This window comes from Symphodus melops (assembly GCF_947650265.1).
Source record: "Symphodus melops genome assembly, chromosome: 16".
NCBI lineage: Eukaryota > Metazoa > Chordata > Actinopteri > Labriformes > Labridae > Symphodus > Symphodus melops.
The window spans coordinates 7,731,184-7,748,860 of record NC_136706.1 but is presented as its reverse complement, the minus strand read 5'-3'; the positions used below and the strand labels follow the sequence as shown (position 1 = coordinate 7,748,860).

At 41.1% G+C, this 17,677-nt stretch overlaps 1 protein-coding gene across 10 annotated transcripts in view; it reads right to left on the bottom strand.

The window, feature by feature from the left end:
- Positions 1-17,677, bottom strand: part of LOC306837233 (disabled homolog 2-interacting protein-like) — a 148,031-nt gene that overhangs the window by 77,416 nt on the left and 52,938 nt on the right. For 7 of the 10 annotated variants that reach the window (XR_013780895.1, XM_079364809.1, XM_079364817.1 and 4 more), the window contains one exon: positions 2,974-3,095. Coding sequence is in view for 9 of the 10 variants with exons in the window: in XM_079364809.1 (XP_079220935.1) it covers positions 2,974-3,095 (122 nt within the window). In the remaining variant the exon portion in view is untranslated. Of the gene's footprint in view, positions 1-2,973; positions 3,096-16,737; positions 17,276-17,677 lie in introns of those variants that run through there. The other 3 variants (XM_079364811.1, XM_079364812.1, XM_079364814.1) reach the window with 3 other exon arrangements.

The window sequence follows — 17,677 nt, the reverse complement described above, 5'->3', positions numbered from 1 at the left end:
CCTTTGCAATTACTCACACACAGAAACATGATCAGGGCTGATACAAGCCGTGCTACCTGACAGGGAGCATTACAGTGTCTACAGTGTCATGCTTGAATTTCAATGAGCTCTTTAATTATTCCACATTTCTATGGTTGAGAGCTAATTAGTGGAAGGAGGGGGCAAACAATTTAATCCAAAATGCATTCTACATCGAGCTGATGCTGTGAACGGTCGCCTCGGTGTGTTGCTGTTGTCGTTTTTATTATTATTCTTTATATTTGATTATATATTTGACTATTTTGTTTTATATATTTTAATTTTTATTTAAATTCTTGCTATTTGGGCTTTATTTGTCATTATTAATTGTTTTTGCACCAATACGCTAAGACAAATTCCTTGTATGTGTGAATTCAGACTCTGTCAGCTCATTGTCCTACCTTTAGGAGAATCAGATCCTTCTAGAAAGATTGAATAGTCCAAGTTTAATGTGCTGCCTTGTTCTCAACTGCAAACATGTCATCTTGAATGTGTGCATGGCGGGATGTGTTTGTGAGAGTTTTGCTGCATACTTGATGGTAATCTCAGCCTATCCAAAGCCCACTGATTTAGCTGTAAGAGGACACCGCCATGTTTTTTCATTAATGTTATTTTTCATCTCTATTTTCTCGTCTCTCTATGATATGAAAGCAAATTCTCACAACACACTAACTCTATTCCCTCAGCCAGGCGGCTCCAGGCTTTCCTAATGGGAGCTGATAGAATCAGTGCCTGGACAATCAGCAGGGTGTTCCCAGTTTCCACATCCACCTTTCTTGTCCCACGTTTGCACAACCTGATGAAAACAAGAGACATACCTGTCCAATTAGCCCCCCTACTATTATCTGAGAGTAGAGGGGGGCGGTGGGGGGGTGGGGGTTGGTGTCAAGAAGAGATTGGATAAGAACCGAAGTCACAATTGAGAATCAATCCAGCCAGCGAGCGCAATCAGCAGGACATGGACGTGACAGACTTAGATAAGGTTTGTTTGCCTGTTCTTTAAACCAGCACTGAATAAGAACACTGTAACTTTAAATTCAAGGTAAGCAATCTCTCCTAGTATTCTTAAATTGGCTGTGGAAGATTAGGCTTGAGAGAGATTGTGCCTTTCTCCTGTGCTAGAGAGAAACAGTTATAAAGAAAGCACTTAAGGATGTGCTTACGTGAATGAATGAATGTGTGTGTGCGCGCGCACGTGTGTGTGTTCGTGTGGCTCCCATTTGTGTGTGCAGACACTGAACCGAGTCCTTGCAAAGAACATGAGAGAAAAACATTTTGACAGATTTAGCTCAAGGCCTAGGAGGGGTACTTTAGATGTCACCACAACTCTTTTCACTGAAGGGAGGGTAAGTGAGGGCTGGTTTGTCATTACAAAAAGTCGGAGATGCAGGAGTGGACGAGAATATCAATGCCTGACTACATTTCTACTGTTGACATTCCCATGTTTGTCAATGCCACCATTCTGTAGTCCAATCTTTCCGTCTGACCACCTTAATGCTTATATACAAAAAAAAAAAGATCCAGTATCGACACATTTTTAGTCAGAAACTTGTTTATTTATCACACTCACACAACTTTATGGGAAACTTTGTTGGTGGTGATTCAATTAATAGCCAGAAGGGGGCAGTATAAGAAAATGTGCAGGATAAGGTCAAACATAAGGAAGCTTTCTTTGTGCAAGAAGTCACTGCTGCTTAGCCATAATCCTGAAGAGGTGAGGTGCTCATGTGAGAGAAACTGGATGACTTTGCTGCAGTGCTCCTCTCCACTCTGGTTTTTTTTTTCCCCCAGGAGAGTGCATGAGCTGCTTAACAGACACCTAATCAATATCAAGCCCTTCTATCTGACCCTTTCTGTCTCCTACAAGCTTTTCAGTCTTCTTAACTTTTTTTGTATCACTCTTTCTCATGCTTTGATTCTTGGTAGAGCATATTAAAATGGTTTGCATTACTGAATTCGCAACCTTTTCTGGTAGATGAAAAGTCGAAAATTAGGAAATGCAGAAAGAAGAGAGAGAGAAAAAAAAACAGCGGGTGAAATTCCTGGTCTCCCCAAAACACCGTTTTCATGCAAGAACTTGGCAAACTCGATCTCGCCTCGCTGTGGTGATTTCACAAGTGACAACAGTTTTCATTAAACACATAATTCTCACTCTGCAGGTTGCCGAAATCTCGTGGTTCAAGCCGTTCTTTTACAATTCACTGTGAACGTCGTCTTCAACTGAGAGGCAACCACATTTGTTTTTGTACACTACTTCGCTCGTGTGTTAATTGCAGAGGCCGAGAATCGAGTGCTTGTGACCCTGCTGTCCTCACATCTTCTGTTAACAGTTCACCCTCAGGTTGTCATCTCCCCAGTCATTATTTATTAATGGAAATATGCACTGCTAATTGCTAATTAGCTTTAAATTGATGACTCATAGAGGAATTTCTTGCTTCATTAACTGGCTGTTTATCTATTGAATTAAACATGGCAGAAAGCATACCCGATTTGAATTAGAGGAAGATGACTGACAAAGGACTACTGTGTATGTGTGTGCGTGTGTGTGTGTATGTGCACGTGTGTGTGTTTGACAGGATGACAGTTTGCTTAGAAGTGAGGGAGAAAGTGCCTGTGCGGAGCGTGAACAGCTGTGGGAGTGTGCGTGTCGGCTCACATGAAGCTTTTTGAAATTATTCAGTGAAATGCAATGAAAAATCCCACAGGATGTAAAAGGATGGTGTGTTGAACATAAACCCAAGACGTGTAGATGTGAGTTGTGTTAGAGCCCAAACATCAAAGGCCCAATTCCAACATTTGATGTAAATGAGTTTCAGATTGGCATGGGGCCATCTGGACCCCAGACCGGCCTTAAGCTGACGTTGATCTACAACTGAGAAAAAAAACCAAGGTGAAGACAGAGACAGAGTAACAACCTATGAAGAAGACAGAGACAATACATGAAAGCAAACTCACAGTACTCACGGTGACTCTGAAAGGCGTGCCAGCAGTGGATGTAGCCTCCATGGCTGGTGTGGTCTTGTCGGAGGAGCTGCCTGGCATGCTGCGTCGGCGTCCCGTCCTCTCTGGAGGAGACTCTGTCAAATAGAAGAGTAAACTTTAAAAAATAAATTGATAAACGAGCTCAATATTTGAGGAAAACCAAGCCTTAGCTTATTGAAAATGAAAAAAGAGATCAGTAAAACTCCTCTAGATCTGAAGCAATAAAATGCTTTTTTAACTACATTTGCTTTAAAGTAATAACAGATGATAGATTCAGCCTTGAGCACCTCTAAAGCTCCCTGATTATCAAAATGTATGAGCAAGAAAACAGGTACGGGATAATTATGAACTTTCAACAAAGCCAGGCTAGCCTTTCCTCCCTGCATCTTGTTACAATGCTAAGCTAATCACAAGCTAGCTTTAGCCACATATTTATCGGAGGGGCTTGTGTGGTATCAATCTGCTCGTCTTGTTCTATTCAGTCTATTTCAATACAATTTTTAAAATGTCTGGGCATACCATCAGAGGGAAGAGTTGGAATTCCAACTCAGTTGAAATTCCAACTAATTTAAAACAAAAAACAATGGAACCAGTTTTAAACTGAGCTACTGCAATGAACCAACGGTAGAACTATAATACTGAAAACAAGTTGGAAATAATAGCATTTAGTCTTGGAGGCAAAATACATCTGAACGGGAGAAATCGCTGTTAAATCCGAGCTTTAAATGCTTGCAACTTTACGTGCATAAGAAATCACATGTAAAAGTTCTTTGAAAACATTTTGTTTGTATCTTGTTAACACTTGACCAATTTATGTAACCCTTTTATCCACGAATGTATAAATGAATCCAGTCAGGACTGGAATGACTGTTTGCCTTCCATTACAGATGGCTTTATACTCATTTCCCTTAGTGGTCGAGTTGTGTAGTCAAAAACTGTGCATGTTTGTCAAAGCAACAAATCCAGACATGTCCAAGAGGAATTTGAGGGACGTTGAATATGCATGTCTCCACAGATGTCAGATAGCCATCACTGCTAACTACAAGCTCATTATCAATGTTTTATCTAGTTTGTGAAGTTGTATAACTCTGAGTTATGAATGGAGAGTTGTTTAAACTTGCTGCTTGATGTTAGATACATACAAACTTTGCACAACAAAGAGACCATTTGTAGCTTCATTTAGCCCGAATAAAGCAAAAACAAGCCTTAAAAAAGCCATAAAACGTGTATCTAGGTAAAAAAAAAGATTCATATAATCTTTTAAAACACATGAGGTCATTGCTTAACAAGCACTGTGTTGCGATTATCTAAATGAGATCTGTGACATGCAGTTACATTGGAAGCTAATGAAATTAGCGTGGAGCAGAGTGACTTTAATAAGGGTGAAACTGAATAATGAAGCAAAATCCCCTTCTCTGAACACACACACACACACACACACACACACACACACACACACACACACACACACACACACACACACACACACACACACACACACACACACACACACACACACACACACACACACACACACACACACACACACACACACAGTAAAATGCCATTATTATAAGGAATTTCCAAATTTGCCATGCAACATCTCTGTACTGTCTACACTTAAAGCTATCACACACTATGAATAAACAATTAACATGGAAACTCATGGGGGAAAATGCCTTTCAACACTGAAGCTTTGATCAATGCACAAATAAATATTTGAAATAATTGGTGAAAAATCTTTTTTCACAAATATGCCTTCACGATTGTTAAAAAATGTTTTCCCTGACAGAAACGTTATATGTTTATTATATTAAATGTTGCAACATTTCTACTACTAGTAACCACCAAATCACAAAAAAAAAATATGCAGAGAAGATCTGCCTTCCTGCTTTACTATAACATATTTCAGACTTTGTTTGATATGCTCAAAAATACGTATATCCTGAGTTACTAATCCACTCGTCTTTCATAACTTTCTTGTCTATGTTGGGGGAAAAGTTAATCTTTCCAGAAATTATGGAAGTGATAACATTCATGAGTATTCCAGCTGTCCATGTGCTTCATTTGTTTATTTAACACCATTAAACCATATGAATTCAATACATTGCAGTGTGTTTTGCTATCATTACCACTAGCTATCTTTTAATGTTAACTGTATTCTGTAGTGACCTGGACTTAAAGATTTCTGAATTGCTGCACCAATACAACTCAAATTTCATATTGCATATTAATGTTTCAGTATACCTTAGAATCAAATGTGATTGGCCAATGCAAATGGTAGATTTCATATTCATAAACACCCCATTACCTTTTTTTAAATAAGGCTTTATTCTACACTTTTTATTCTAGAATATGCAACTAAACAAAAGACAGACATTTATTTTGCATTTTGGCTTCAGCTTGAATGAGGACGGAGCAAAAAATTAGATTTTGTGCCAACATTATTTGTAACTAATGTGATATTTGCATACGGAGCATCTCTAATAAGCCCCACACACAAGTGCACACACTCGGTGTGTGCTGTGTTTGTCAAGCTGAGCTGTGCTAAATTAGCTTTCTGCTGCTTAACAGGCCGGTTGACTGAATTAGTGCACGCTGTAATTGAAGAACGATTGGAGGAATAGCTCTTCCTGCTGTGCAGTGCACTGGCTCACATCCCATCCCCCATTATTCCCAGCCTAACATTAACATAAACACAGTCCACAACAACAAACAGCAGACAAACACAACATGGCTGTGACACCGAGCAGACGTCTTCTGGTGCTAAATCAGATTTCTGTAATTGAAAACCGGAACCATCTGGATCCTCGGAATAGTGAGCCACTGCTCTGCCGTTGTTAAGGGGATTTAATTTTTAAACAAGCTTAGACTCTGTGCTTAAGAGACATGTTAAGCCTGTTTTGTTTTTCTTTTCAAGGGATGGAAAATCTACAAGAGACAAATAAAACGTGCAATACTCCCAATTAACATCATTACGTGTGTTATGCAAGGGAAAAAAACTCAAATGGTGACTGATATTTAGTCCAAGTCAAGTGTCAAGCCTCTCAAAACAAACATCAAACAATTCAAGACGTTCTGTTTGGCGGCATGTTTGAATCATCTTATTACCTCCTGAAGTGTTGTTGTAGGTTGTTGACTCTGTGCATCTCTCCATTTATTGGACATGCAACAACTGGAGAAGTGTCAGAGTAAGGGGGGCTGCACGTGAAAGATTGGCCAAGCAGCTGGGGTGAGGTGCCTTGCTCAAGAGAAAATCGACAGTACCTGGGAAGTGACCTTGCACCTCTTCAATAACCATTCCAAATGAAGGTTGACACCGAGGCTTGAACTGGTGGTGAACCATCTGAAGTCCCTCCAGACTGAGCGACGGTTGCATTTTTCAGTTTTGTATTCTTTGGTGCCATGTGAACGGTGTTGAGTAAAGAGGTGATGAAACTTCCAAATTTAATGCAAAGAAAATATAATTAAATTTAACAATCAGACAAAGAAGACATTAACATCAGAGAGAAATCTCTTTAGTTGTCTCTTTGCTTGAAGTCGAAAAACTTGCCTGCAGTGTTGTAAAATCTTCAAAATTAAAGCTTTTTTAAGAAACTTTAAAACTTCAAAGCTCAAGTCTGCAGACGTGGCTTTAATTATTTTAAAGATCCTGTCCACATGTGGAAGAACACCGGAAAGAAAAAGTTCCTGTATCAGAGTGACAGATTGTGCTGCCTCCTTCTCGTTGTATTGTAGCACCATTATGTTATCAACCGTTTGTCAGGAAACACTGTCAATGAGACGAGAGTTTTTCTGAACTCTAACTCATCATCTGTGTAACTTCTGTTCTGTCACTGAGCTGCAGCTCTGAAAAAAAATGTCTATTTTTTCCCCCACAATCTTTAAACATGATGCAACCTTGAACAAAAGTGTACTGAAAGATCACTTCAAAAAAAAAAAATACTTCTTCTGTCTCAAAGTGTGAATTTCTGCTCGTCACAAATTATTTCTGTGCTCAACTTCACAGGATTCAGCCCTGTGGTATTCTTTAGTCTTAACGGAAACTTCTCCACTTTAACACAGCTGGTGGCTAAGACTGCTCATAGGAAAAGCTTACAAACACACATCATTTAGCTGTGAACTAATTGCCGGGTAAAATTGCAGTTTGTGCTTCCACATGTTGTCACCATCTGCGTGTAATGCATCTCTGTAAAAGCACGGAAAATTTGCCTCGCTGGAACTCGCTCCTATGTCTGGGTCTAACCACCTTAATGACAGTAAACAGTCACCGGGTCTCAATAAAACCGAGATTAAAAGTGCGATTCCAAAGTGAAGTAAATCATCAAAGTGTCTTTGTGCTGCATGTGGTGGCTGCCTTCAGATTGTTAACTTTCCTGTTCAGAGGAGTCCGTCTCCTCGTGTTGATTAAGAGTCTGTTCTTTATCTGTAGGTGAATATGTGCTCACAAGGCTCTATGGAATCACAGGACACAATATAAACAGTCAAAAATAATATTGTATATATTTATATACTAGTTAAAAAAAATTGCATTATTTGACTTTTTATTATTTACTTTTTAAACAGTTGATGTATGTATTTGTATGCCTGGCTCACTCTATTTGTAGAGTTTGCCAGGCAGCAAGAGGATGAATGTTTCTTCACTTCTTATTGAAAGTTCCCCTTATTTTACCTGATCAGGCATGCTCCATCCATCCACCAGTGCCAGCTAACCTTCCCTTCCTTTCAGCCCTTCACCAGTACAGGATATTGCTGCTTGCAAAATGACTGATGAGGGAAGTGGGGAAGGAAAGCCTCTCCTACATCTGAAAACTGACATTGCTGTTCAATATTCTCAAATGTTTGTTGTTTTTTTTGCTTTCAAAAGGGAAGGCACACAAAACAGCATGCTGGGCAGGCAGAGGGAAATGTGTCAACTGAAGCACCTAGTTAATCATCTGAGGGGGAAAAACAGGGACGGCGGAGAACATTTTGCATAACGGCTTATTTTTGGTGTGGCTGTGCCAGAGTGCTGCGCTGCTGATACAAAAATAATAATGCTTAATGACTTCACAAGCCCACACTGTTATACGCCTGGAATCATGTGTTTTCTGATCTTTTATTGCTGGAGGAGCTGGCTGTGCTAAGTGGCTTCGTGATGAAAGAGGAAACTCACAAAGGTTGTTGTAAGCAAGTTGTTGTTGCACCGGGTGTTTAATAATCTGCTTACAGATGATAGCGACTTGCAGGGAACATTTAGTATCTACACTCTGTACTGCTGCTGTTACAAACTGATCACTGTCCTCACCAAGTCTTATTGGTTTTTGTCTTTTTTGTTATACAAATGGGCATTCTATGCCACAGACATTTCACAGATCACAGTACAATTAGAAGAGGATTCGATCTCGCTTCAGCACTGTCTTTTAACTTTTTAGCGAACTGAAACAGGCACAAACATGCTTATAGTAAACACTGAAATAAAAGCTCAGCCCACTTTAGGACCCCGTCCATTTAGTGGCCTGTTGATGCCAGACGTTTTGACAAATAAAGGCAGTTCTTTATAAGAGGCACTAGCCAAGAAAGTCAGATCACAAACTGTTGTGCATTTAGACAGTCAAGCCGTGGCACAGCAGGGTTAGTAAAAAATACGTAAATAAGTTAAAAAAAAGAAGAAAAAAAAGAAGAAGAAACTGGACAAAGGTTTTAGTAAGTCGTTACCACAACAGATAAAAAAAAATAACAAAAAAAACTATTTGCCTTTCTCTTAACGCCTTAATTCCAAATACGCTTTGTGATTCAGTCTACGAGAGTTATTAACCCAAAGATGTTTTTTTTCTGAAATAAAGAAGACGAATCCTTAAAATAGGACCAATTCAGTCCAGATATGAATTCTAAGAACTGACACACAGAGGCCAGAAAGAAACAGTCTGTTCACTCTCGCATGCATTACATTTGTTCTATTATTAATATTAGATTATTTATCAGATCTGCTATAAAGTGTTCATTTGACCAAACAGAAAAGAACTCCCACCTGTGCTCACCGAGCTAATGACACTGATGAGAGTTAATGAGAGTTAATGAGAGTTAGAGAAGCCCGTTGTCAATGGCAGCCAGCCTCAGGCATTCCAATCAGTCTTCACCCTCAGGCCTGAGAAAATAGCCTCGAAAAGAACGCACAGCTCTGGTGTTATGACAGGAGAGGAGGAGAATTCATACGTTGTGAGAAAAAGAAAAAAAAAAACATTGGCTGTCAGGCTCTGTTTACTGTGTTCTCTCTACCTGGTGGACGATCTTCTCTTGATCCAGCCCCCGATCCAGCCCCCCCCCCCCCCCTCATCCATCTCCTTCAAAACAACTTTTTTCTCCCTGTTCTTCCCCCTCAAGTACAAGACAACCAGAACTTGTGTTGACTGGCTGAAAAAAGAAAAACTATGTCTGTCTCCGGATAAAAATAAGATAGATCATATCATGTCAATCAAAGAAAAATCTAATGAAACGTGTTTAAAACATATTTTCTCAGATGTGTATGAATAAACTTTAATCTTGTTTGGACAATGTACTACCGCATGTCATGGAGGTCAATGTGGGGGCATGCTATGTGTCTCGGAGGCACAGCTTCTAAATAGCTAAGTCTAAAAACACGTGTTGGTTGTGTAAATACACAGAGAAAAAGAGTGTTTCCTTGTGAAGGCACACAGAGGGAATAATGTGGCTAACGCTGAGCCATGAGTGGAGAGCGCTGGACTTTTGACCTCTGAGATGTGGTATTTGCTCAGTGCACAGATGATGGGGTGATAAAGAGGTGCTGCTCCATCTCCTTGGAGCAACCCTGTGGACTCAAGGGAATAAAAGGAGGATGGATTTATCCCCCGGCAACCACCAGCGCAGATACGCTCAGCAGTTATTTAGCCGCTAACACAAAGTCTAAACTCTGATGTACCATTAAGCTAACTCAAGACTCAGACTACAGCGGCTTGGACAATTCAGTATCGGCCTCACCTGGAATGTGGACAAATAAAATTAAATTGAATTGAAACATGGTAGGTTTCAAAGTTTACATTTGCCCCGTGGCTTGGGCTTCTGAATTAATTCATTCATTCATTATGTGGACACCGGGTAAATCAGGCTGTTATCTAATGGATAGAAAATGAGAAATCTTCAAGATTCTGTCCCCAATTAAAAAAAAAGAAAATCAGAATTGTCATTTTTTCATTTATTCTTTTTAAAGCTTCACTTCTGAAACATTTTTAAAAAACAGGAAGTCTCTTTAAATGGCCTCTGTTTATTTTCTGACTTTCAGGATTTACATTGTGGCAACAATAGCTCTACTCTGCTCAACAAACTGACAGTGGACCCCGCCATCCCTAGTTTGTAAAACGTAGCAAGGTTTGACGCCGTCAATAGCACACAGCTTGGACCACTAAAGGGACTATGGGGCCGCTTGATATTCCATGTAGATGTCTCACTGTAGCCACTAAGTTTATCCCTGAAACAATAAAGCAGGTTAATAAGGACGCTGAGGTTTCTATTGACATACAGCTAATTAAAATGTAGGTTAAGTCTTTAACACAACACACCGATGCTTTTTACACGACTTAAGTTCATGAAGTTATTTGAATGTGTACACATGGGCCACCAAAACTTTACCATGACTACCAAGTTTTGTGCTTTCAAGGCCAAGCCCTAAAATGTATTAGTGTGTATCTTTGTATGGTCACTAAATAACCTGTTTAAAAGAAACTACTCCATACAGCTGACTTGAGTTGGATTTTTTTTTTTCCTACAAATGCAACAAAAACTACATTCTTTCATGTTTTGCTGCTAACCAGAGAAGTGGGTTGGCTTGGGTTGGGGGCAACTGTTTCATGTTTACTTTGGCACAAGCATGCCTTTGTCTGCAGTGTATTATGGGAGGGCAGAGGAGGAGCGAGAGGGAAAGAAGAGTTGAGTGCAGAAGGAGGAAGTTTGTGTTTGGGTAGTGGGTGACACGGCAGCCACATTCCTGTGAATGCCGATCGGAGAGATCCTACTCACTTAAATACCAAGCAGACCAGCGGACATGTGGACAGTCATCTGTGCAGGCTCGGTGACAGCTCATGGAACACAGAAGTCCAACTTTGACTGATGGTCCTGCTTTATAGGCAAAGTTGTAGTTCGGCATGAGCATTCCTGCCTGATTGTTGTGTTGAGTTCTTTAATTTTTCAAAAGCAAATGGATGCATTTTTTTCCTCGTCTGTTTGTGCAGGATTTGTTGTCATCCCTTGTGTTTTATTGCATATTGCAGTTATATTACATCCAGACGCTGGAATACCAACCAAAATATCTGCTGGCTGGATTTCAAGTGCTTCTGTAAAGCTTCTGCAAAGACGGATGGCTAAACAAACCAGAATGCATTTTAGAAAAAAAACAAAACAACACCTTTTTCAACCTCACTTGTGTCTGCTTTTTTTTTTCATACATGTCCCAAAATAACTATGCTTACTGGCACATACTGTCTGTATGCAGAATGAGTGATGGCAGAGATCGTCTGGAGTTCTCCTGCTATTTCTCTAAAACCCTTCCCTGGCTTTGCCTTGTAATCTGAGTTGATATCTGTGGATTAAAGCGGGGGGATTAGCCTGCACCTGTCCCCCCCGTTATTGGACTTTCTTTTGGGTGCTTAGAAGCACGCCGTCATCTGGCACGTCTCCACGATTCGCCAGGCTGAGAGGAAAAAGAGGCGAAGGCGAGAAACCCAGACGCCGGAGATGAGACTCAGATAAGAAAGTAATCCCGGGTTAAACATTGAGACGATATGGAGAGTTCTGGGCGGTATCGCTTCCCTGCTCGATCACTACGTTCCCCTTTCCTCGCCGTCTGTCTCATGTATCTGCTCGCTTTAATGCGATCTCAGTAAGCAAACTGCTTACATTATCTCCACTCACCCTGTAAGACAGAAGTGATTAAGAAAATGGGAAACTCCTCCGTGCTATCTTTATTAATTCCGACCGTTTCATCTTGTGCATTCTTCTGCCCCTTGGCCTGATTGTATATGGCTGAAAATGACGGCGAAATGATCAAAGAAGGAGGCTGCCTGAGTCGATTAGCGAAGCCTTTGTTTGAACAGAAACATGACCTTAATCTTTGCGAGGATGCTCAAACTGCAACAAAAAAAAAAAAAAAAAAAAAAACTGATCAAAGGACTAATCTTTTAAGAGAAAACAAGAAAAAGTGAATGCTTGAACTTAGCGTGACTCGGCTCCTTTCATTGTAACATCTATAGAAGATGATCACATGGAACACGTCCAGCCTCCGCCGTGCTGAGGCGGGAATGTGACTCGGGCATCGGGAAACTGACTCACGCTGAACTTGTGCTGTTGTTGTTTCCCATCTATCGGCCGTATTCATGTCCTTCCCATCAGCCCACACACACACACACACACACACAAAGAGGAAAATATAGCGACATCATCATAAACAGCTTGACTAAAACTAAGCATGACACAGACTCACTTGATCACAAGTGTTTCTGGGTAATGACCCATTTAGAATATGATTAACATGCAGAAGCTGTCAGTGGGAATACATTACTGAGTTGTTTTCTTGCAGGCTGCTTGCACCGAGTCTTTCTTTACTATCTTCTCACACAGTTTGCTCCTGTTAAAGACCAGCCGGGATTAGTTTTGCTTATGGTGGCAGGAACCTGCATCTTTGAGTGCATGTGTGGGACATTTGTACTGCTTTATAAACCAGTACAGATGTTAGACTCTGAACTATTGTTAGAGATTTTTTTTGTCCTAAAATTGACTTTGGTTCCCATCACCACTAAACTTCCTCTACTAGTTCTTTTTGGGGCTTTTTCTCCTTCCTCTTCCTGTAATGTGTTCTCCCTCTGAAGGTTTTGTTTGGTTCCATTGTTGCTATGGGGCCTTTAAATCACACTGACAGACTATGTAGCATCCAGCCGCACAAAGACTTGACTGGACTTGTCTTTCTGAATGCAGCTGCCTCACCTCATCCCCCGACATCTCACTTTGATGTTTTATTTGTGTAAGAACTGTTTTAGAAGAAGATCAAATGTTTGTCTGGATGATCAGATCTGAAGGAAGCTAAGTCTCTTAAAGTAAGCTAGGAGGTGTTCAGATGCTAACTTTAGCGAACGTGCGTTGTCTCAGTTTAGCTAAACTTCTTCAGTTAGACGTTTAAGAAGCTCAATCTGTAGGGACTTGAGTTGGGAACCGCAGGGTTGATGGTCCAAGTTCCGGTGAGGGCCAAATCTGGAAATTGGTCTGACAGCTGCAGAGGTGCCACTGCCGAGTTGCCCTTAAGCAAGGCATCGTAGGTGCTAACAGTTAGGTAGTTGGTGTTTGTAAGCTGTGAAGTTAAACACAGTTCAGGAGAAAGAGACTGACATTAATGGAAAGAAAAGAAGACTGGAAGAGAGCAGTGGTTCTCAACTGAGGGTGGGCACCCAGAGGTGGGTCACAAAGGTGTGACTGGGAGAAAAAAAAAAGTGTGTAATTTCTTGCGTCTGTCACATGTTTGTTCCAACTGAGATCCAAAAGGTTGCATCTTTTAGCGAATGAATCTGATTGGTCGAAAAATATCAGAAATTTGGGTGGCAATTTTTTTTCCCTGAGGAGTTGTTGGTGTGTGAGATGAGTTGAGAAGCTGAAAAACATACTGGAGGGAAAATTAACCCAAACTCTGTTAAAGCCTTCTGACGGCAGCTTTACAAAAACGTACAGAATGATCTAATCAACCCAGTCAAGTCAAGAATGTGCCTGACACGAAGCGATAGACAACAAAGGTTTTACTTATGAAGACAAATCTGCTTCTGAATCGTTTCACCCCGAAAACTCATCTTTCTGAAGAGAGAAAAAAAAAAAGTTTTAGTTTTGTAAAAGGTCTCCACTGAAAGTTCTCTACAACGTAAGGCTTTTTGATGTTTTAGACAAACGATGAATAATGACGGCACAGAGCTCGGAATAACTGCGGACAAAGAGTGTCATTGGAACGAGACAGCCTGTCAGCGTCAAAAAGCCGGATCAGAAAACGCTGCTCTGTGTTTCCCCTGCCTGTCTGTCTGCACGTCTCTCTTTCAAGATAAGCAGCCGTTGAATGTAGAAGTCAATAACCCGGGAAACAGAGTCAGAGGGATGTGATAGTGAAGCGTAAAAAAAAAAAAATCTAACATTTTCCATCCACAGATAATGGTGCTTTGACATACACACACGCATGTACTGAGAAAACAATAACACATGATGTCATGCTAAGCCGAGCCGCTGAGCGTGCGACCCAAACTTTCCTCCAGATAAACTTGTGAAGCTGTTCACAGCTGTGGTGTGTGAACAAACTGAATACTAAACTTCTGCTGGGCTGCGTCAGTGACGTAAAACGTTTTCGGCAGCGTCACGTCATGCGGCTCCCGGCAGGAAAAAAAAAAAGAACTCGAGTAAACAGTTTGGAAGTTTGTTTTGCGCGTCAGGAAATTGATTTGAAAGGAGAAAGGCTGACACTATTTCAAGGTGGAAACATGGATGAATAAAATTCATTCAAGTTGTTTATCTTATCTTAAAACCGAAAAGAAAAAGAAAAAAAGATGTTTAAATTTACCGTTTGTAAATCTGACAAGTCAAAGAGTTCATCTGGATGCATAATCCTCTCCAATAACTTCATCTATTGAACATCCAGACAGGATTTGCGTCACGCTGTGTATCTACAGCTCCTTTAGTTTCTCGGCTAGTTTCTGTTGTCAGTTTTTGGACGATAACAAAAAGGACCCGAGAGTTTCCTGATTGATGATTTAGCAGAATTTCTTGCCATCCAATTAGAATTTCCATTTTTCCATCCATCCATCTACAATACATCTGCAATTTCTGTCTGTCTGTCTGTCTGTCTGTCTGTCTGTCTGTCTGTCTGTCTGTCTGTCTGTCTGTCTGTCTGTCTGTCTGTCTGTCTGTCTGTCTGTCTGTCTGTCTGTCTGTCTGTCTGTCTGTCTGTCCATCTTTCCTAGCATAGGTACAAGTATAAAACAAGTGGCTTTAACTGCAGCATCACACTATTTTTGCAATGTCGGTCCCTAGATGGGCCTTTGCACTAAATCAACAAATGCACACATGATGAAACATATGCTAGTCCAGAATTACTGGTCAGGTAAGTGTTGTCATGGAGCTTCTGAAAGTTGGACTTTTAAAATGATGAACGCCACGTCTCCAGCGTTCCCAGGAGCTTCTTCTCTCTAAATCATTTCCTTCCTATTGATTCAATTTTAATAATTGCTCTGGAGTCATGGGATCAATGAATTCTGCCAAACAGGGACGCACGACTGACATTTCAGGGTTCTCTCAAAGCAAAAACTCTTTTAGGCTGTCTCTCAAATATCAAAGAACTTTTTTTTTTTTTTTTTTTAAGAGAAGTGATCTTCTAATTCATCCGGTAACAACCTCTCCTCCCCTTGTGTGTGTGCAAGTGTGTGCGTGTGTGTGTGTGTGTGTGTGTGTGTGTGTGTGTGTGTGTGTGTGTGTGTGTGTGTGTGTGACGCTGCGTTTAAATGAAGTGTGCAAAAGTTTGAGCCGGCTCTTAGCCACAGAGATCAAGGCAGAGCGTGTTTGCGAGTGTGTGTCTTTGTACTGAAGCTGAAGCTCTGTTGAGAGCTGAATGATACAGTAGGGGAGACTTCAAAGTAGCTCTTTCATCAGCCAGGGAAGCAAAGTGGAGATACACAAACCAGCACCTCCGTACACTGTTGGCCTCTTTCATGACTGTGCCTCACTTTGTCTGCATGGTGATAAAAAAAAAGGCTTTCCTGTGTGAGCTCTTTACCTGCGAGAAAGTGTGCACACAGATGCTCTTTCACTTCTTGTCGTGGTTGGCCAAGTTACAGCGGCTCAATAGGAGAACAAAAATCAGCAAGCAGCAGATTTCCGAGATACTCCTTTTCTCTCGATTCGACTAAGTAGAGCCAAGCCCGCGGGGCAGATTCATCACTATAACCTTGCAGTTCAAACGAGTACAGGCGCACCCGCGAGGCAGCAAAGTGAAGAAACAAAAGAGCGCTGGAGGACGCGCGCAAACAGAAAGCAAAGTGCAAGACAACTGACTGTCTTCGCTGCTTCGGACAAAAAACAAAAACACTATTCGCAGGTACAAGCGCCTCAACAAGAGGGGGGGGGGGGAGGGGGGAGGAAGTTGGCGAGTTGGCCCCCTCGTGCTGCGAGCTGTGTCAGGTGTTGTGTGTGCAGTTTTGGAGAAGAGAGCGGCATCAACTTGTGAAAAGTGACGCCAAATTGTCAGCTCACCGTGTTTCACATGAACACACAGCAAGGCAGAAAAAACAAACAGTGGAGGGTTTCCATTGGGTCTAAAACACTCTTCTTATCAAGTAGAGATGTAAACACAGTTTATTCCTTCTGTTTTTTAAAGCTGATACCTGGACTCCAATATCCATCTTTTACAACTGCAACAAAAAAATTATTTATTAGACCTGAGGATGGATTGACGTGTTGATATATTGTTATTTATATTAGTATTAAATGCTGATCATGGCATGGGAAGATTACTGCTATTAAGAACTATAGTGCTGAAATTGTTTGACTCTATTTCATCTTGTTTTGCTTTCAAAAGCAGAAAATCAACAGCAAAAAAAAAAAAGCTCTAACTAACAAGCAGTCCCAAACACAGTCTAAGTGCTCATCAGCACAAACTGTTTGCTTGTATAAATGCTGCATGTTCAACTTTTTCAGCTGTGGTTTGGAGGCTACTCGTTTTTTATTTACCCCTGTTGGCAGACGGCCTGGTGCGACTGCGGGACCGGCTCCGCTGACGCTGCAGCCTGGACTTGCCCAGGAATCTGTAGTAGTACGAGGGTCTCCCAGATCCCTTCCTCGTGACCCCGGCCATGGTGCTAAATAGTTTCAACCAGCGACAAGATCAAGCAGCTCAGCAGCAGTTAAAAAAAAAGGTCCTCTTGAGTGTGCTATCAGGGCAGATAATAAACTCCAGACAAAGTTTCTGTTTATCTCCAAACTTCTCGAAAGAGTCCTCTTGCAGACACTCGCTTCTACTTAAGTTTAAGTCCTGGTGGATTTGTGTCGTGATCAAATCAACTCCATTGTGAGGAAAGAGAATACTAAAGCATCCGACATCCACTTCTGCTCAGTACTCGTGTGCTGTCCCTGAAGCTCCTGGCTTCTGCTCCACCTTTGAACACTCCCCCTCAAAGTTTCCCACAGCGATATCCCAGAGGCATGATGTCCGGAATACTTGAATGTGCATCCTGAATGACAGGAAAGCTGTTCCTTTTCCCCCACTGCCAGAGTGCAGCAGAGGAATTCTTTTTTTTTTTTTTTTTTTTTTATAATTTTCTCTATCATAGAGCAGTAACGCAGTCTCTTTAAACTGCTACATAAAGAACCAACTCCACTATGTCTAACTTCTGTGACTGTGTTTGAGAGTGTGTAACAGGCACACACACACACACACACACACACACACAAAGAGAGTGTATGCTATGTGGCTCAGAACAACAGAAGAAACTTTGGGCTGTATAGAAAACGTGTACAGATAAAAGCCTTTAGTGGAACGGAGTTAAAGGGACAGATATTTCGTTTTCACCAGGTTGTATTTCCTTCCACCAGCCACATCAATGTGTTACAGACCTACAGATGACACAACATGTGGTGCGCTGAACAAAGCCGTCTTGTGTCGGTCTGAAAA